Below are 21012 nucleotides of genomic sequence, written 5' to 3' on the forward strand. Positions count from 1 at the left end.
AATCTTTTGTGTCATGCATAATCTATATTGTCAGAACAAAGTGGATCGTAATTTAAAAAATTTATATTTTTGTAATTTTATTACGAGTAAAAATACTAGTATAAAATAAATAAAAGTTTTAAATAGACAAAAAAGTAAAATTAAAATTGAAAGAGAGCAAAATACTTGAAGAAAAGAAGAAAAATACTCAAAGAAAAGTAAAATAAAATAAATAACAGAAATAAATAAAAGAAATAAATAAAAAGTTGATCCAGATATTCACGTGCACTTGTGTTCTATCATTCTCTTTGGTGTCAATGTGACTTGGATTTTTACATAATTTTGTGTGATAAAAAGTATTCAAATTAAAATCCTTTAACTATTCTAAACTTTTCCTATTTATAGATCACAATGATCTCTCTTGCCACGATTTAACTTCTCCTTTTTTCTCATTCTCTCACAGCTCATGACCTGGCTTTGATGATGAAGGATCTTGTTATCCAAGGTGAATGCTCTATGTCTTTGTTTTTAACTTGGTCTTCAAATCCACGTTCTATATAGTACTTCCAGATAAAACTACGTGTGATTATCAAATTTTGACATAGGTCCTTCTCAATTTGACCCTTCTCATAGTTGACATTCTTACTTTTATTATGGACAAGTTTTTACAATAATCGAAATTTTGTTCTAACAAGATAAAATACACGCGTAAAATTATTTTATACTGATAATACATCAAAATTAAATTTAAACTTATTTTTTTAAAGTAAAAGCTCAACACAATAAAGTGGAGCATACAGAGTTAGACAACACCACAATCCTATTTAAATAAATGATCACAAAAAACAGCAAAAGTCCCCAAATCATCTTCGGTATAGCCATCAACAACCAAAGGGATCGACACCTGTCCTTTCATTAACGCTAGTCACAGTCATGTTGATGATCTCTTCAACACGTTTGCTTTTATTCTTGAAAATCTGCATATTCCTTTCCATCCAAATGTTCCAAATAATGGCACAAAAGCTCCTCAGCCTCTGCTCTCGACCCTCCTTACTCCTCGGTTCCTCTGTCCAGCTCAGAAAATACTCTTTCATCGAACCCGGACAAGACCAATGACGGTCAAACCCTGATATCCAAGCACTCCACACCTGCCAAACAAATGCACAGCCTAGAAACAAGTGATGTACATATTCCAAATCGTTATTGCATAAAACACAGACAGTATCTTTTGGACTGGCAATCCCAAACCGGCTTAGCCTCTCTTTTGTATTCACCCTGCCTATCAACACAAACCAAGCAAACAGCTCCACTCTTGGTGAAACCAAACCTTTCCAAATGGTCCTAGTGAAGCTGTAGTTGATTACCTCCTCTGGAAGCATTTCCTCCTGCAGTACCTGCACAAATAAGTTAGTTGAAAAAATACCTTGCCTATCGTATTTCCACACCACTCTATCCTCTCGGTTATTTACTAATTTCACAGGTCTCAAAGCCTCATGTAATTGACTCAGGAGTTCCAACTCCTATTGAAAAAGCTCACGCCTCCATTAGAAGTTCCAGATCTACTCTAACCCATCCCAAAACTCACTATCGCCAATAACAGATCCACATTGGTTTGAAATAGAGAAAAGTCTTGGGAACCAATCCTTCAGAGATCCACAAAGTAACCATACATCCTCCTAGAACCAAGTCATTCGCCCATCACCAATTTCCATAGACAAACTTGTAACCATCTTATCCTTTATACGTTGATTTGTGATTTGTAGCTTGCAAATATCTTTCCACCGACCTCCTCTAGTAGATAACATTTGAGTTGACAGTAGCTCATTGGGATTTAAATTATTACATGAACATACAAATTTCTTTTACAATGGACACTCTTCTTTTGCAAACCGTCACCACCACTTAAACAAGAGTGCTGTGTTACGAATCATAGCATCTCCAATGCCCAACCCGCCTAATTTCTTAGGAGCCTGCACCACTTTCCATCTTACTAAAGCCATACCATTTCTACCATCTTCCTTACTCCATAGGAATCTTCTCTGCAATGAAATCAGTTTCTCAACAACAGCTTTCGACATCTTGAACAAGCTCAAATAGTACACTGGCAAACTATTTAAGACTGATTTGACAAGCACCAACTTTCCCGCCTTGTTCAACACCTTAGCTTTCCATAGATTGAGTTTTTCCTCCACTTTGTCTATTATAGGATTCCAGATCTTCATCAACCTCGGATTTTCTCCCAAAGATATTCCAAGGTATTTAACTGAAAGGGTGTCCCCCTTACAACCTAATAACTTGCACATACGTTGGACCCACTGCCCATCACAATTAATTGGAATCAAGCTGGACTTATCAAAATTAATCCTGAGTCCTAACATCAACTCAAAACATCGCAGAAGACGCTGGTAGTTCTTAATAGTCTCCTCTTCAGGTGGACAAAATAGAATAGTATCATCAGCAAACTGCAGGTGCGACAACTCTATACTATCTCTCCTTACCAACAACAGAGATATGCGACCGTTCCTGATAGCCTCTCCAACCATTCGATGCAGCACATCCACAACCAGATCAAATAAGAAAGGAGAAAGTGTGTCACCTTGTCTCAAACCTCTTTCCATTTTGAATGGCTTAGACGGAAAATCATTTAATTAGAACCGACATAGATGCAGTTGTCACACACTCTATAACTCACGCTTTCCATGTATGCCCGAACCCCATCTTTTGTAATACTATGTCCACAAAACTCCATTTGACTCTATCGTATGCTTTCTGAAAATCTAGCTTGATTATTGCTGCCTCCTTTTTCCTCAGTTTAAGCCAGTTTATTATTTCACACGCAATAAGTGCCCCATCATGTATTTTTCTCCCTTTGACAAACGCACTCTGAGTCTCCCCTACTAATCCTGGCATTACTGCCCTCATCCTCCTGACTAGCACCTTCGAGATAACTTGTAAACGCACCCCACCATACTAATAGGTCGTAAATCTTTGATCTCCTTCGCACCAACGAACTTGGGTGCTAGCGCCACCCAAGTGATATTGGTATCTGCCGGTAACCTTGATATTTCGAATAACCCCATCACTGCTGCCGTGAACTCAGGCCCAAGCTCGCCCCAGAACCTCTTGATGAAATTCATGTTGTACCCATCACAACCTGGCACTTTAGAAGACTCGCAGTCCCACACAGCCGCTCTGATCTCTTCAGCCAACGGCAGCTCCTCCAAAGTCCTAGCTTCTGCCTTATCTATCTTACCCAGCAAACCATCTCTAAATCCTATCATAGGAGAAGCTTCCTAATGGTATAAATCCTTGTAGAAATCTCTGATAGCTAGCTTGATTCTCGCTGGATTCCTGACCTGTCTGCCGTTGATTACGAGTGTATCAATCCTATTATTTCGCCTTCTTGATGAGACTATATTGTGAAAGTATCTTATATTTTTGTCCATCTCCTTCGCATGCCAGGACCGAGACATCTGTTTCCAATGTACTTCTTTCCTTACATACCATTTCTCACAACAAGTGACCAACGCCTTTCTTCTAGCCTCCATCGTTCCATCATGCACTCCATTGCTTACCATATCATCAATCTTCTAGATTTCATCCTCAAACCTTATAATTTTTTTGTCCATCTCACTAAAATTATTCTTATGCCATCTTCTCAACGGGATTGTCAGCACCTTCAGTTTATCTGTGAACTGCATCTCCCCCAAAGCTCTCCACTCCTCCTTAACCATGCTAAGAAAACTCTCATGTGTAAACCATGAATCAAGACTTCAAAACGACCTCGGACCCCCCTCAACTTGTTGTCTTCCACTATTATGGGGCAATGATCGAGCAGACCCCTTGGCCCTCCTCGTAACCAAGTCTCTAGAAACTCTTCTAGCCATTCCACAGTAACCAGCGCTCTATCTAAACGACTGCATGATCATCCTCGAAACCATGTGTACTTACGATCAGTGAGCGACAGATCCACTAAGTGCATATCTTGTATCCAATCCTTGAACTCTTCCGCTGTTCGAGGTAAGCTAGTTGCACATCTTCTGTCCTCAACATGTACAATCTTATTAAAGTCTCACAGAAAACAACAAGGAACCTGACATAACCGAGCTATATAACTCAGCTCCGCCCAAACATGAGTCTTTTCATCTCTATTATGTGCACCATAGACCAAGATAAAAAGCGCAATGAAAACTAGACTTTAACATTACTCCTTCAACACACAACCACCTCTCCCCCTTATAGCAATTATTCATTTTAAACACAGATTCATTCCATATTAGCATAAGCCCACCTGATGCGCCATCAGAGCCTACATATTCCCAACCTGAACCATCTTGTCCCCATATTTTTGCAACGTCAAACTTTGTCACAACCTGGTTTTTAGTCTCAATCAGTCCTAACAGATTTAAACTATATTTTTTCTTTAGATCCTTCACCATTCTCAACTTCCTGTCCCCCCATATCCCCCTAACATTTCAAGCGCTAACAATCATTAAAAATTTTTTTACACACCTATTTTTTATGTTTAGGTCTGCAACGTCTCATTTCTCCTTCTGCTTAGCCACTTTCCTTTTACGAACTATTTCTTTGTTCTGAGCCTGGAGAATTGCTATAATGTCATCCTCTTTATTGTACAGCATAGCACCTGACTACTGATAATATATCAAAATTAAATTTAAACTTGGTTATAGGGTGAGCTACATTTCAGAAAAATCCAACTTGCTTTTTTGCTTGATTTCTGCTTCCCTTTATACTCGTTTTAAGAATTTTCAGTTACCTAGTTATAGCGTCCAAAATCGCCTAAAATCAGAAGTTACTGTATCCTTTTTTTCACATGTAAAAATAAATTTCGTTAAAAAGAAAAGCCACTATGATGGTAGTGAAGGCGTGCTTTAGCTTACTTTCTAGACTTTATTAACTAGAACTTTATGTATGTAACAAATCGTAAAAATAATTTCTGGAAAGAAATACAATTCGATTATTCTGGTGCATGCTTGGCACTTATACAATAATAATTAAGTTATATATTGAGTGATCACGCGAACTTAATGATACTCCAGTCCATACATAATTACCAATGATATTCATTATTATTCCCGAAAATACAATCAGAAAAGAAAATAGTAGATTACAAGAAATCATGAAAGTATCAAAGGAGAAAATACGTTCCACTAATTACCGAATATATTCCAGCCGTGTAAACACCAAAAAAGAAATACTGAATGGCTCAAGCACCTTCCTTGATGATTAAACTCAATTACACCAATCGATTATACTGCTCATAATTCGTTCCATATGCTGAAATAATTGTGTGTCTATATCAACAGTATGCTAATTAATTTACTTGCTTTTGAGACTTGGCTTCTTTCGGTACAGAGATGTGTCATGTTAATAATTATTAGTAGTACTAACATAATGTAATAACAATATTTGATTCTTTAATGTTGATATTGTTTGGTTAAAATATTTGAGTGCTATGTAATATGGTGGCCAAATCTTTCGGTGTTATCTTTATGAAGTGATTATTCAGAAAATAACTATAAAGTATGTTACCAGAAAAAGAAAAAGAACTATAAAGTAGATTGGGAAGTTCAGTCATAACATTAACATTTGCTTTTTGATGTTTGATTCACCGATAACAAAATGGAATTACTTTATTAGAAGTTATATTAATACTTGAAGTGATATTTAATTATTTTAGTTATTGATACTCTATTTTAGTCATTTACATGTTATATAATTTTAAAATAAGAGGCCCTCTTTGAGATACTTTCCTAAAATATCCTTAGTTGAGGAAAACTTACAAAACTGAGATGTTAAGGGATAAGATAACATGAGTTCTTTTTTTAACATACAAGGAGTTAAGTTATAAGTGTCTATGAATTTACATTTTTCTTGGAAATTACCAGGGGAAATAATAATAATGCTACTCCTATTATTGATAATATCACTCTTTACATGAATTTTTTATAAATTTATAGAAAAAAGTGACATTATCAAACTAGGAGTAACATTATCATCTTTTCATAGATTAATGAGTTTAACGTTTTGGAGAAAAATGAACTTGGATTTTGATCAATTCTATTGAAAAAGGGATAGCCAATTAACCAGCCTACTTGGGTCTGAAAATCAACTTAAATTCAGAACTCTAACAAAAAACATAAAATAAAAAGAATATTAGAGATTACCAAAAAAAAAAAGGTATTAGAGTAGCCGCATTTGGGTTTTGGTTTTGAAATAGTTGTTTTTCCTTGGCAGCTTTTTGGGCATCACTCTAAACTCTTTAAACGAGTAAAATTTTAATATTCGTGGCCAATAAAAAAAGTAAAAATTTCCTGATCAGAAAAAAGTAAAATTTTATTATTTTAATAAGATATTAAAACTAAATTATTTCAAGGAGATACCTAAGGAAAATAATTGACCCTAAATAGACTAATAATTTATCTTTGATCCAAATAAAAATTCAGGGGAGCTATTCCAATTGTTACCCAGATCAAAATTTCAATCAATGCACCATAAAAATAAATAAATAAAATAACGATAAGTTAATACATGCAGCGCATGACTCATACATTGCATGAGTTGCAGCAAAGCTCGTTAGGCTAGTAAATCAACATTTCCTTTCCTGTGAGATAATATATACAAATGAAGCTGAAGCACATGCACCTCCTCACAAGCAACATGCAGAGGCTACAGTTATAGCGGAGAGGCATAATCATAAATAAAGCAGCAATGAGAACAACCATTCGCTGGAATATTGCCTAATTCTTTCGTGAGGAAACTACTATAAAGGCAGGACTTTTTTGCAGCACGGTTTCACTCTGCAGCACTTCTTTTCTTTTGTTGAGAAATGCATAATCCCCTCATTAATGTGCTTCTGACCTGGCACCCGTACACTTGTCCAGGAATTATAGAAAGTTTCTGCAGCTTCCGATGAAAAAGCATTGTTGCTAAGGTCTAGTAATTGCAATTTCTTTGCCTTACCAATAGCCACTGCAAGTTGTTGAGTTAAAAGGCACTCTGCAGATGAAGAATTTCTTTGACACGAACTGGCACTGTCATCTATTCCAGAAGCAGCTGCTTTAACTGTATCATCTTCACTATCAGCAACTTCAAGCTGATGGTAGTCCAAGTTTACAGAGCAATGGACCTCTTGATTACCCGCCAACTTAATCGTATCAAGTATCTGATCGTGTTTTTCAGTGTCACCTTTTACTGTTAAGTCGGATTTTAGAGAATAAAGTTCATTTGGTACAGTATTATCAGCAAGATTAAGCTCCTCCAGGCTGTTGTTCTCTGATTAAAGGAAAAAAATTTACCAACCAATAGCACTAGTTTTTAAACAGTGAACTATGATTTGATACCTACCTGCGAGTGCCTCAATTATGTGGAGAACCCCAGCGAGCCCAAGTTGACACTTTCTAAGGACCAACACTTTGAGAGAGCATGATGGGTTTACTAGAAGAGAACATAGAGTATTTCCGCCCTGTATCCATTAGAGATATTTAAACAACATGGATGACAATAAAACTTAACTGGTTGTGTTACACAAATAAATTAGTAAAATGGGCACAGTAGTACCTGTAGCTAAAACTATAGAAAATGCAAACTTGTGTTAACAGTAAAGAAATGTTAAGAAGCTAGAGTCTGTGCTGAATGACAAAGCAATCAATAAAATGGATAACACATGCTTTAAAAGAATATTAGCAAATGAAATCCATGATTGCAGCCAAACGAACCTCAGGCAGAATAGGATTTCCTTCCAGGTTCAGCTCAAGGATGGAACAAAACAAATTAACATTGATATTTGAAACAAAGTTTGATGTGAGCCCACAATATGATAGATCAAGTTTCACAAACTCTTCAGCCCCTTTCAGCAATGGTTCTGCTAATTGCATTACCCCTTCCTGCAGAATGACAACAAAACCAGTCAGGAGAGCAAGGTAATAGAACAAGAATGGTATTAAGAATAAATTGAATGCATGGCAATTACAGATTTTACTCACTGTTCCGATACTGGTACCTCCAAGAATTAGTCCTGATAAACTCAAGGTACCTGCAAGCTGGCAAAGGGCATCAACTACTGGTTTGCCTAGTTTTAGACCACTGAGATTCAGCTCCGAAAACCTACAGTGGGCATATTTAGTTTAAATTTGCAAATGACCTAAAAAAGGTTATGTAACAATGCTGTATTGAGCTTGATGGTGCCATTGGTATTATTGACTATACATACCTTTTCAAAGTGGAAAGCTTGGACAAAAGATTAACTATAGTATTTCCAGATACAGGGCTGTTATGTCCTGTTAAATGTTTAAATGTAGAATACTCGTTAAAATATGAAATTTACTTACATCACTGAGTTGAAAACAAATGACAAATTCATTACACCTATACAGAGATAAGCAAGTACGGATGTAGAGTCCAGTGCATCAGCAATCTTTTGAATAGTTCTGGATGTGATACAGCAGTTCTCTACATTCAAGCTATAGAGGGCTACAAAACAGAACATCCAAAAATTAAATTAAGGACCTATCTGCAACAAGATTCCACATACAAGCACATTCAAGAGACCATAGCTCCAAAACTATTACCCTAAATTTCAAACAGATAACTTTCACTGATAAATCAGACCATTTATACCACAAGATAAAAAGAAACTATATCAAATTGACAGAACCTCTGGTCATGTAGCTAATACCTTTACATTTTTTCAAGATAGTTGAAAGATAAGATCCACATGCATCAGTAAGACGATTTCCAGAAATGTTGAGCACTTCCAGTCTATCAAACAGCACTGAGCATTCACAAATCTGATGTGGGAAAAACAAAGTTATTATATTAGTAACTTGGGAAGAAGCCCAACCATATCATAGATTAATATATTGATAAGAATATTATTTCTTGATGGATTTGAAAAGAAAAATAATGAAATGCATGTTTAATATATGGTCAAATTTAGCCGAGTTCTAGTGATTGAAGAGTGAAAATTCAATGTCTTTTCATAGAACATTACAACTAATAATAAAGGTATACCTCCACTATACTCATTTCTAGTTCAAATTTTGGAAATATCCTTCTATAAATGAAGTATGACTGTCAAATGTAACAAACAACCAATGTGAAAAATGTAAGAAAAACAGAAACGAATGGTACCATACCTGTAGCAGAGCGGTTGGACCAAATCGATTACAATGCAAATCGAGTGTTAAGTCACCATAATGTTGGTCTGATGCTGTGAAGACCTTCTGAAGTGCTTCCATTGTCCCATTTCCTAATATATGTCCAATTAAAAACTATTTAATACATTTCACTAGTTAATTTACTTTCTGTCCCTGACATCCACCTAATAGGACAAGCATTATTAGTTATTGAAGTTTTTTTTTATGGATTAGTATTCTTTTAATCAGCTGCCAAAGAATTATTATCAAACTTTATCATTATAATACAGATGACACTTTATAACCAAACAAATGACTTCATTGACGAAACAAAAGAACTGAAAAGAAATAGAGTAACTAGACAATCTGCATACAAGAGTATCGTAACAGAATCATAAACATAAAGATGACAAATCAGAGAAATGTACAGTACCTAACAAATTGTGAGAGAGGTCAAGCATTGAAAATGCTTTTTGGGACTGCAGTGCATTTATCAATGGGGTTATAGACAAATCTTGCAGGTCACACTCAGACACTACTATTTCATCATCCGAAACCTATTGGGGAAAAAAATAGACAAAATCAGACCTAACATTGTAATACCTAAACTGTGAAGTGACAACAACAGAATTGATACTGGCATACAGTGAATATCCTTACCTCTAGATTGTAGAGTTTCTTCAGTACCTTCATATTTGGCTTCTCTGACAGCTGCTTGCAAAAGTCTACATACATTTTTATGAGGCGCTTATGAATCCATCCTGTAAACAATGTAGATCAAATGCCTTTCTCACTTGGAGACAAACAGATGAAGACTAAAAAACTTATGGTAATACAGCTCCAATACAGCAGAAGGCAATGCTTGCCTTATTTGACAAACAAATTCTGCTGTCTCCTAAGGTTAAATAAATTGCAAGATAATTGAATATAAAATGACGGATTTAGATCCTCTAAATTTTAGATTTCACTTGAGAGGGTAAAGTGTGATCTCTCATCATTTATTTCATAAGTGGGACCAAGAGAAAATATGAGGAAAAAAACATTCAAGGATGAGAGATCATACTTTACCATCTAAAGTGAAAATCCAAAATTTAGAGGATCCAAATTCTAAAATGACAATTAGTTAAATAAAATTTTATCCAGAGACAACAAAAATTACTCCACTAGTCTAGAATTCCAAAATAAGCATATGCTTCAAATACGTTCTATATCTCTAAAGATATAGTTATTATCAAACAGCCAAATAAAATTTGAAAAACTAGTTGAGAAAATGGCATTGATGTTATAGAATAACAAACAAAAAAGTAAAAGCATTAGTATTGCATACCATCAATGGATGCTTCAACTGTGACATTTCCCAGGCATATCTGAAGGTTTTCAACAGTTTCTAGGGATTCTAGATCTCTTCCAGCACATGAAATGTGCTGAACAACAGGCAACAGACCTACCCATAAAATCATATTAGTAATCAGGTAAGCTGAAGGATAACTGCAACAACAAAATATGAAGTAATAAAATCTTGGATTCTTAGTTTTAACTGGCAAGATATCCTATGCAAATATAACTGACAAGGTGAAAACAATTTTAAACTAGGAAGTGCCTACCATCTGATCTCTTTTGTGTAGGAAGTTGTAGATAGTATAAGCATGCAGCTACAGCTTTCAAAGATTCAATATCCAGCTTATCACTGGCAGTACACCAGGTTGCTTCTATGTGAATTAGATCATTCCCAATCTGGCACTCAATATATTTCTGCAACCAGAGAGCAAGGAGGTCAGAGATTAAAATATTAGTTAGCAATAAAGGTGAAAATTTGAACCGGACAAATTGGAACCATGAATTAACTGTACAACTCACATCGTATTGAGAACTATTTGACGCAGGTGGGGCAGCATCACTTGGTTTACCAGAGGCATCTGTGTTGCATTTAGAACCACTAGGAAGATCAAGTTCAGCAACTAGGTCATTGCTCATGGATCTGGAATGTCTGCAAGTTTTAGCAAGTGTATGTGGACTCCAGCATTTGAAAGAACTGCTACTTTCTTCAACATTAATTGGAAGTTTGGATCCATTCTCTGAGACAACCTGCCATCCCAGAAACTGTAAGCATCCACAAGCAGTTAATCATGTAACACTTACACACAAGCAAACATATTTTAGAGCTTTATTTACCTTAATGTTACTAGGACTCACTTTACTCATATCTGCAATCAGACTAATTTTTCATCAGTATATAATTTTTGTATAACAGTGTGTAAGGATCAGAGCAAAGCAAGTAACGATGAAAAACATACTTGCATCATAAGTAGACCTGTCTTCTAACACGCAATCATGACTCCGTTTGCTTGAACACTCCATCTCATCTTCATCATCAGAAAGAATTACACGGACACGTTTACGTCCAACAACTGCCTGATGATTGCCGGTTAAATTTGTAAGACTTTTGGATGACTTATCAGCTTGCTTGGTGTTGGTAAGATCTTCCATGTGACCTGTTGTCTTTCTGGATGAGCCTTTTAAGGACTGATAGATTGACAGAAGTGGCATGTCATCTATAAATTCTTCTCCAGTAGATAGAGCTTTTGATCTAGAACTGGTATGTGGAGAGCAAAGGTCATCATCAGACCCAGCTATTGACAGATTATTGTCTGCCTCGGTATCAGTCTCAGAGCAACAATCTTCTGCCATATTTTTAGCACCTGACTCATCTTCTATTGAGTTCTTCAGCTTATCAATTAAAATTTTCAACCTCCTACAAAGGATCACAATTGATCAACAATATTAGGTACAGATCCAGCAAGAGACCCTTCTGTAAGAGTAATTTAACAGCAAGAAATTATTTACAAGGTTTACAGGCTTCTGTGCATAACTTACTTTGTCTCAGATTCATCATCAAATCTTATCATGTTACTATAATGCATATTTTCTAATGCAGAAAGCTGTATATCAGGAAGTTGAGCTTCAACAGCAATCCTGCAATATGCAATGAAATGGAACTCAATAGTAGTACATACGAAACCATCAAAAGGAAGCCAACAAGGATGCATTTTGCCAACAACTCTAAACAAAAATGATTCTTGCAATTTGTAGGAGATCAGGTTTTAGCTATTGTCACTGCAGCTGCAACTGTTTGAAGCGCCTTGAGAATTTGTGCTGCATTCTTTACTTAATCTTTAACAATTTCAGTTTTATGACATTTAACGAACCCAGTAAAATACTATATAACAGAAATATATTTTACTCATGCATATGGTTGAGTCATCAAACTCCGCCTATGTTACACTTGCGGTACATAGCCGGTCCCAAGCCCGGATAAAGGAGGAGGGTTGTATTAGGTCTTTGGCAACCAACATAAAAATATAGCCGAACCCCCATGATATGGTTGAGTCATCAACACAGCAAGGAAACAGCTAAATGAGAACCTTCCTCTGGTAATTTTGTTTCACACATTGCAAAACAACTGCAGTGCTCCCACAATACATAGCACACTTAACAACTTAAGAGTGATCAAGTGTCTTATGCAACATAGAATTAGATGTGTCAAAAGCATGAGATTACTACCACTTTTTCCCCATGACTTTACCTCTTATTTTGATGAAAAAGAAAAAAAAATAATTTACTGGTAGCTTTTCGTATATGGATATTGCTATATCAATCATATTTACCTATAGCTTTCAGTATATGCATCTAATGCTTGTCTCCACTTTTGAGCAGAATCCAAAACATTGCCAATATTGATTTTTACCAATGCTTGACCCTGTAATCATTACTAAGAAAGCATAAGAATCAACAAGCAACATCCTAATCATGTATAAACTATAAAGTGGCAATAAACTCACGTTATATTAATGATCATAGAATAACAAAATAATCATTGATGGGGTTTTAAGTTTGGAATGGTAACACATTAATTGGTGCCAGAAATAAAAGACGACAAGTATTAAAATTATATCATGGAATAACGAAATATTTACCTCTAAACTGCCAATTGTTTGGTACATTTCCCAACTCTTCTTGTACCATTTGATTGCTTTGTTGAATTTTCTAAGCTTCTGATATGATTCTCCAACATCCATATATGAATCACCAAGCCTTTGCTTGTCACAAAGTTCACTTGCTATTCTCTTTTTCTCCTTTGCAAATTCGCAATGCTAAACAAAACATTATTTAATAGGAAAAGACACATTGACAATCACACACAGAACATATCATAGCTTCAAAATGTCAATGCACTAACTAACAGGTACTCAAATTATGAACTGTGGATGAAGAAAATCATATAATCAATTTTGAGAGTAACATGTGCATGATAGTAATCTACCTCTTTATGCTAATACTTAATAGTAAATTCATGGATTAGCAGAGCCCTTCAGATGGAAAACAACCATGCTTTAAACAAAATTAACATCATGGTCACATTTAGTTAATCCGAAAGTAACCATATGAGTAAATGCACAGGCAGCACGTAAGAAGCTTAAATTGACATCAACAGAACAGACTGAAAAGACATCCCTAGGCATGCCAAAATGAATTTGAAAAGTTTAAGCAAAAATCAATATGATGGAATAGGTCATGTAGTCATGCTGGTTAACAATTTACTCTGTTGCATGATAATATAATTGACTGTAGTGCATGACGTCCTCATTATTAACACTTGTACACTGCAAGTTTATCAGGTGCAAATTCCTTGATAGACAGGACATTTAGATAACAGAATTAAAATACAAAATGGAAGAATCCAATACCTTCTCCCATGCAGATATCATTCTTGACTTCTCCACAAGGCGTTCAAGAGAGCCATTCTGCTGGAGCAGGCATTTCCGCTCATTAGGTGTCCCTCTGGCAGCGGCGATATCTCTTTTAAGCTTCTTGAGGTTCTGCTCTTCCTTCTTTATCTCATCCATCACTTTGACAGCTTCCTTTACAGTCCTAATATTCTGCTCAATTTGCCTCACCAAAGCATCCTCATCCTCCAAGGACCTTGCCAAACCAAGTGCCTTGTTATAAAAACAGATTGCCTCCTCATACTTCTGAGTCCTGGAATGCAATTCCCCAAGATTGATATACCCTTTCGCTTCCCCTTGACGGTGGCCAATCTTGTTACAAATCTGAATGTCCATTTTGATATTCCTCCTAGCTTCATTCCAATTCCTGAGTTCCATGTACACATTCCCAAGGTTATGGTGGAGCCTGCTCCTCCCATCATCAAATTCACTAACCTCCTCCTCATCACAAATTTCCAACCCTCGAGTTAGTATCTCCTTCGCTTCCTGGAAGTTATCGAGCTCCATTTCCAGCATCCCTTTGTTGTTGTGCGCATCGATATACTCCTTCAGGAACGAAGACTTGCTGTTTGGCGGTTTCTTCTTCAGAGCCACTGCAAGCTCCATTGCGAAGTTGAAATACTTCTTCGCGTTGCGAATTGAGTTGTGGTCGTGATCGGATCTCGAGAACAGCTCGTGGTATGTTCGACCTAGCTGCGTGCTCGCTCTTTGCTGCTCAACCACATCGTCAGCGTCTCTTGCAAGCTCCAAGTGCTTCTTCTGCAATCGAGAGAGGAAAATTCACAACGTTGAGGAACAAATTGGAAAGAAAACGGAGAAGAAATTAGAGTATTACCTGGTAAGTTAGAGCTTCAGAGAACTGCTCGAGGCGGAGGTACATCTCGCCGATGGATTGGCAGGTAGGGAGCAAATCCTTTTCCAGCAAGTATTTTAGCGAAACATCGTAATCGATTCGGAGCCATTTGAGGGCTTCCACGTACTCTCCTCTGTTCTTGTGAATGTCGCCAATGACGTTGGCCCAACGCGCCTCCTCGCGGTGGTTACCCTCAACCCTGGCGCTCCGGTACGCAGTCTTCGCCGCCTTCAGCTCCGAGTCCTGGCACGGCATAACGAAACCACGGTGAAAGGTTGTCGGGTGTTTCTGAAACTCTTTCTCTCTTTGGATTGAAGATGGCTTCGTCTTTCACTCTTTCAAATGCAATTTCCCAAGGCAAAGCAAATTGCTACCTCCTTCCCTCCCACGCCGTATCTTCCAGCTTTTAGATCAATTTCATTTGTCCCGCCAAAAAAAAAAAAGAAAACACCACATTGCTTTTTTTTTCCTATTTTTTAAATTATTTTTTCCCTTTTCAGTGATTATTAAATATAAAATAGCATTATTCATGCACTAAACATTTTTTATATTCATATAAAATTAAAATTCTTAAAGCATAGTCCTTTTTCAATTAGGAAAATAAATTAGGTAGCATCTTTTAAGAATTAATTTTCTAACAAAAAATAGATTTTTTATTTTAATAAATAAAATAAATATAATATTAACTAAAATAAATATTTTTACAAAAAATTACCGATTTAAATTCCCTTAACATATCTCGTATCATCTCGTTTATACTGTAAACGAGATATGGCCCGTACGCGCTTACATATAGAAGTCGTTTAGAGCTTAATTCCAGGCCCCAGTTTCACTTTGTCAACATCTTTCTCCCCTCTTTTAACCCTTCCTGACTATACCTTTGACTCAAGCGGTGATGGCGCGCCAAGTGAGGAATGACGGGGACATAAACAGGCTGAATGAGACGACGTCAGGACGGCTGACTTCGAGGTTAGTTTCGTTATGGTTGTTAAATTTAATGATGTTGCCATTGTTAGGGTAGTCATGAAGATCTGGAACGTTGGTATATGAGTTAGGAGTTAGGTCTTTAGGCTTAATTTAGAACTCTATCTGCTTGTGCTAGGTTGGTATGACATAAATATTATTAGTTTGGAACTCTGTTATTCCTGTGCTATGTTGTTAGTAGTTATAACGCTATAATTCGGATTTGCCTATTATCGAATATGTAATGTAGAGACATGTGTAGGCTAGAAAGTTAAAATACTATATTCTTAAAGCTAAAATATTTTTGTTTGTCATTCTTCAGAGGCCTCGCCTCCTACTGCCCCGACGAGTTAGCCATACTTTACCTCCACTGGACGCTATCGTCCCGTATCTGGCTGAGGTCGGATTCGGCGATACCATGCCCCTCAAGGATTTTACTTTTGACAATTCCCTGATTTCGGCATTGGTGAAGCGACTGCGTTGAGAGACGCACACGTTTCATCTCCCGTGGGGTGAGGTCACTATCACCCTGTAGGACACACCTAAGCCTACGCGCACACAGTAACCCTGTCGGGGGGTGCTTCCATGAGTTTGGTAGGTGGTACCATATGGAGACGTGGGCGTTGGTGGAGCAGCTCCTCGGCACCAAGCCTCCCGTGGCAGCACAACACGCGGCGCAGAGGAAGGAGTCGTTCACGCTGAAACTTGTGTGGCTACGGGATCGTGTCCGCCAGATGCCCCAGACAGACGATCTTGAAATCCTCTGACAGTATGCCATGTGTTATATCATGTTACTGATTGGAGGGTATCTGATGACCGACAAGTCGAACAATCTAGTGCACCTTCGTTGGCTACTGTTGCTCCGAGAATTTGCGAAATGTAGAGCGTTTTTCTGGGACTCGACTATGCCGGCCTAGGCGTATCAGTCCCTTTCTTTGGCGGCTCAACGGCGCGTCACGAATATTGCTGGTTGCACTCCATTGTTGATGTCCTGGATCTATCAGAAATTTCTCCAGTGGTGTCCACCAGATAGAGACATCTACCAGTATCTGCTGGCTGCGAGGTGAAACACGTGTCAACCTGACTTGCTATATCTCGTTTACATAAATGAGATACGTGAAAAATCATCTCGTTTATAATGTAAACGAAATGTGGCAAGTGAATTTAAATCCGTAAATACTCATAAAAATATTTATTTTATTTAATAAAATAAAAAATCTAACGAAACATTTCTCTTCTTAATTATCAAATCAAACTCTTATACTATTTGTGATATCAATTATTATTATCTAAACCCCTCATAATAAAAAATTAAATAAATAATACTAGTTAAAGAAATAAAAATGGTCAACATTTATTATTTAAAAAAAAAAGCCTAGAATCAAAACAAAAAATAGTATTTCACAAATAAATTGTTAATTATTTTTCATAAAAACACATACATTTCTAATTCTCCAATGAAAAAGAGGGGATAATCCTTTTGTAGACTAACATATATATATATATATAAGAATTTATGTGTTTTTTTAAATAGTAAAAAATTTATAAATATCTTATTTTTTGTTAAAATATTTATAATACCCTTTAAATATTATGAATGGAATGTAATGTTTTAAAGATAAAAAAAATACTCCGAACGAGTTTCAAGAAATAATAAATAATATATTTTACCTGCATATAGAATTTACTATAGCATATCTTGATGACGTATTAGTATATTCAAAAGGGATAAATTAGTATATATATCACCTAGAAAAATTAATGAATATTATAAAAGAACAAGGATTAGTTTTATTAGGAAAAAAAACAAAAAATTTTATAACTAAAGTAAGATTTTTAGGATATAAAATCTATCAAGGGACTATAGTACTTATTAAAAGAGTCATTAAATTTGCAGATAAATTTTCAAATGAAATAATTGTTAAAAAATAATTACAAAAATTTTTGGGTGTTTAAATTATGTGACAGAATTCCTACCTGGAATAAGAGTCACATGCGAACCGCTTTATAAGAGACTAAGAAAAAATACACCTCCATGGATAGAAGAAATGACTTCTATAATAATAATAAAAAATGTGATAAAAGAAATACCCTGTATAAGTCTACTAGATTCATTGGCTAAATTAATTGTAGAAACAGATGCATCAGAATTAGAATATGGAAAAATTCTTAAACAAATACCTCCTAATAGCTCAAAAAAGCAAATAGTAAAATATCATTCAGAAATTTGGAACCAAGCTCAAAAGAATTATGCAATAGTTAAAAAAGAAATAGTTGTCATAGTATTATGTGTTCCAAAATTTCAAGAAGATTTATTTAATAAAATATTTATAATAAGAACAGATTGTAAAGCAGCTTCAAACGTTTTGAAAAATGATGTCAAAAATCTGGTTTCAAAATAAATATTTGCAAAATGGCAAGCTATTTTATCATGTTTTGATTTTACTATTGAACATATAAAAGGAGAATTAAATTCACTCCCTGACTTTCTTATTAGAGAATTTTTGTAGGGAAAGAATGGATCAAAAATCAGCCTCCAGTGAAGATTATGATCAATCTTTTGACCAAATAAAAGAAAGAAAATTACCTATTATTCCTGTACCAGCAAAATCATTATCATTAAGACCTATGACTATGTCACAGGTTGTAAAAGTATTATCATCATCATCACCTTCTAAGAGCTTTTAAATTACTACTAATAATAAATTCACATTATTACAACCCTTTGACCTCTATAACCCTCAACTCTTGAAAGAACAGTTTTCTTATTATGAAAAACCCAATCCTATCAGGATATTAACTATCAAAAAAGAGTGGTTTAAAAAAGATAGAAAAACCTTATACAAGACTATTTTTTCAAATACTTTCCATTATATTCCTATTAACCTCCAAAAAATCCAAAAATTCTATGAATTCATATTAGTAGACACCGGATCCATTGAATTGACACATTATAGAGATCCCAACACCAAACAACCCATTTATTCAAAAATAAAAATCATGAAAATATTATCTCTATAAGAATGGGAATTACCCCATATTTGTCTAAAAGCTTTTCGTTAAAATTTGAACATTAGAGCTATACCTATTATGATTACCAAGAAGCATGGAATCATATTTTATTCCTATCACCAAGTCCCCATTCTTGGTTCATTTGGTTCAGAAAGGGGATATCATTATAATTTTTCAAATGGTTTCAATCATGCTTCCAGAATTTTGGACCGATAGAAGCCTTTTTCCCAAAAGAAGCCAGCCTGGCGTAAGAATATTTTAAAAGCAAGTCATCATTCTTACAAGAATACAAATTCATTTCTTTTATAGCAATCATGAAAATAAGCTGGATTATGACTTAGGAATATGATTTAGCAGCATATGAAGAATGTCCAAGCATAAAATATTTGGTAAGAGTAATAAAAATAAAATGGTAAAATAAATATGATATAAATTTGCTAAGAAAAGCAACTATTGATCAATGGTTAACAACATCACAAAAGTGTCCAGCAATAACAGCCTCAAGCACCACGAATGAACAAATAGCTTATAAAAAAGAGACCCAATTATTAGCGCAGAAGCGACAAATTATGGCAGCCCTAGCGGCAGCAATCTCAGAGGAAGATATTCGAAACTCTCTACAAGCAATACAAGTTGTACCTCTTGGGGAAGACGAAGAGGTCCAGTTCAGTCCGGCTCATTACTATCAAGACTCCCAAGACTCATTTGAAATGTAGAAAGAATTGTATATGAAAAATGTAAAAGGCCCAATTATAAAGAAAATTATCTCTGTAAAAAAAATAGTAAATATCGGCAAACAGTAAAAGCAAATAGTAAATGTCGGCAAACGGTAAAAGCAAACAGTACTGTCGACAAATAGTAGCCAAATAGTAATCATTTGGGGTCTATAAATACCAAAGGCCTCATTCATTCCCAATCATCAAATACTTGAAAGCTCAAAAGCTCTCTCTACTTCTATATCTTTTTACTCCATAAAACTCTCCAAATATTTGTAATCTTCTTTAAATTTGTATCAACTTTGCAAGCAATAATAGTACAAGTTCATCTCTGTAAGCTTACTATCTTATGCTTTCTTTTCTTATAATTTCTTTATTCTCTTAGTTATTATTTTTATTCTTATAACATGAAATAGTTTCAAGAAAATTTTACTTCTTTGAAGCATGTTAGGAGAAAAATAAAAACAAGAATAATGGCAATAGAAATGAAAATAAGAAGATTAATAACTGAGTCTTCAGAACTAAAAGTAGAAATAAAGAAGATAAACAAGAAAATAATCAGAACAAAAAAGTTGTTATAACATATTAAAACTATAAAATCAATAAAAAATGTTAAAGAAAATTTTAAGAATAAACATATTTATCCTGTTAGAAGAATGCATTATCTTGATAGACAAAGTATGATCGCTTTATAAGAGATACAGTTACGAATACAAGTAGTAAACATTTAAATGATACAACCTGAGCCTTTACAAGCAGTACAATCTGAACTTTTATCTGAGCCTTTACAAAATTCTTTACAAGTGGTATCAAAGCCTGCCCAAGGGGAAGATATCTAATAACATTTATAAAGAAATATTGTAGAAAAGAAATACAAGAATATTTGGATAAGGTACTAATAAGGCCTTCAAAATCACCCTGGAGCTGTACAGACTTCTATGTGATGAAAGTATCTGAAATAGAAAGAGGTGCTCCAAGATTAGTCATCAATTATAAATCTCTTAACAAGGTACTAAAATGGATTAGGTATCCCTTACCAAATAAAAGTGATTTAATTAAAAGATTAAATAAAGCAAATATCTTTTCAAAATTTGATTTGAAATCAGGATATTATCAGATTGCAGTAAAAGAAGAAGATAGATATAAAATAAATTTTATAGTACCCTTTGGATATTATGAATGAAATGTAATGCCCCAAGAATTAAAAAAATGCTCCGAGCGAGTTCCAAGAAATAATCAATAATATATTTTACCCGTATATAGAATTTACTATAATATATCTTGATGACGTATTAGTATATTCAAAAGGGATAAATCAGCATATATATCACGTAGAAAATTAATGGATATTATAAAAGAACAAAGATTAGTTTTATCAAAAAAGAAAATGAAAATTTTTATAACTAAAGTAAGATTCTTAGGATATGAAATCTATCAAGGGACTATAGTACCTATTAAAAGAGCCATTGAAATTGCAGATAAATTTTCAAATGAAATAATTGACAAAAAACAATTACAAAGATTTTTGGGATATTTAAATTATGTGA

At 35.0% G+C, this 21012-nt stretch overlaps 2 protein-coding genes across 2 annotated transcripts; both read right to left on the reverse strand.

Annotated features, from left to right (window-relative positions):
• Positions 1 to 1069: 1069 nt before the first annotated feature.
• Positions 1070 to 2597, reverse strand: LOC130966862 (uncharacterized). The gene is made up of 3 exons (XM_057891684.1): positions 1971 to 2597; positions 1273 to 1373; positions 1070 to 1127 (listed from the first exon to the last, which is right to left on the reverse strand). Exons 1-3 carry the CDS (start codon positions 2595 to 2597, stop codon positions 1070 to 1072), a joined length of 786 nt encoding a protein of 261 aa, XP_057747667.1.
• Positions 2598 to 6472: 3875 nt separating this feature from the next.
• On the reverse strand, positions 6473 to 15139 carry LOC130967541 (protein TONSOKU). The gene is made up of 20 exons (XM_057892444.1): positions 14757 to 15139; positions 13883 to 14680; positions 13112 to 13288; positions 12803 to 12894; positions 12012 to 12110; positions 11432 to 11889; positions 11310 to 11341; positions 10995 to 11222; positions 10742 to 10889; positions 10465 to 10581; positions 9798 to 9898; positions 9571 to 9694; positions 9138 to 9250; positions 8678 to 8789; positions 8368 to 8472; positions 8213 to 8279; positions 7986 to 8106; positions 7719 to 7886; positions 7348 to 7465; positions 6473 to 7275 (listed from the first exon to the last, which is right to left on the reverse strand). Exons 1-20 carry the CDS (start codon positions 15027 to 15029, stop codon positions 6764 to 6766), a joined length of 3963 nt encoding a protein of 1320 aa, XP_057748427.1. The 5' UTR covers positions 15030 to 15139; the 3' UTR covers positions 6473 to 6763.
• Between the last annotated feature and the right edge of the window lie 5873 nt (positions 15140 to 21012).

Source organism: Arachis stenosperma, chromosome 3, assembly GCF_014773155.1.
Source record: "Arachis stenosperma cultivar V10309 chromosome 3, arast.V10309.gnm1.PFL2, whole genome shotgun sequence".
NCBI lineage: Eukaryota > Viridiplantae > Streptophyta > Magnoliopsida > Fabales > Fabaceae > Arachis > Arachis stenosperma.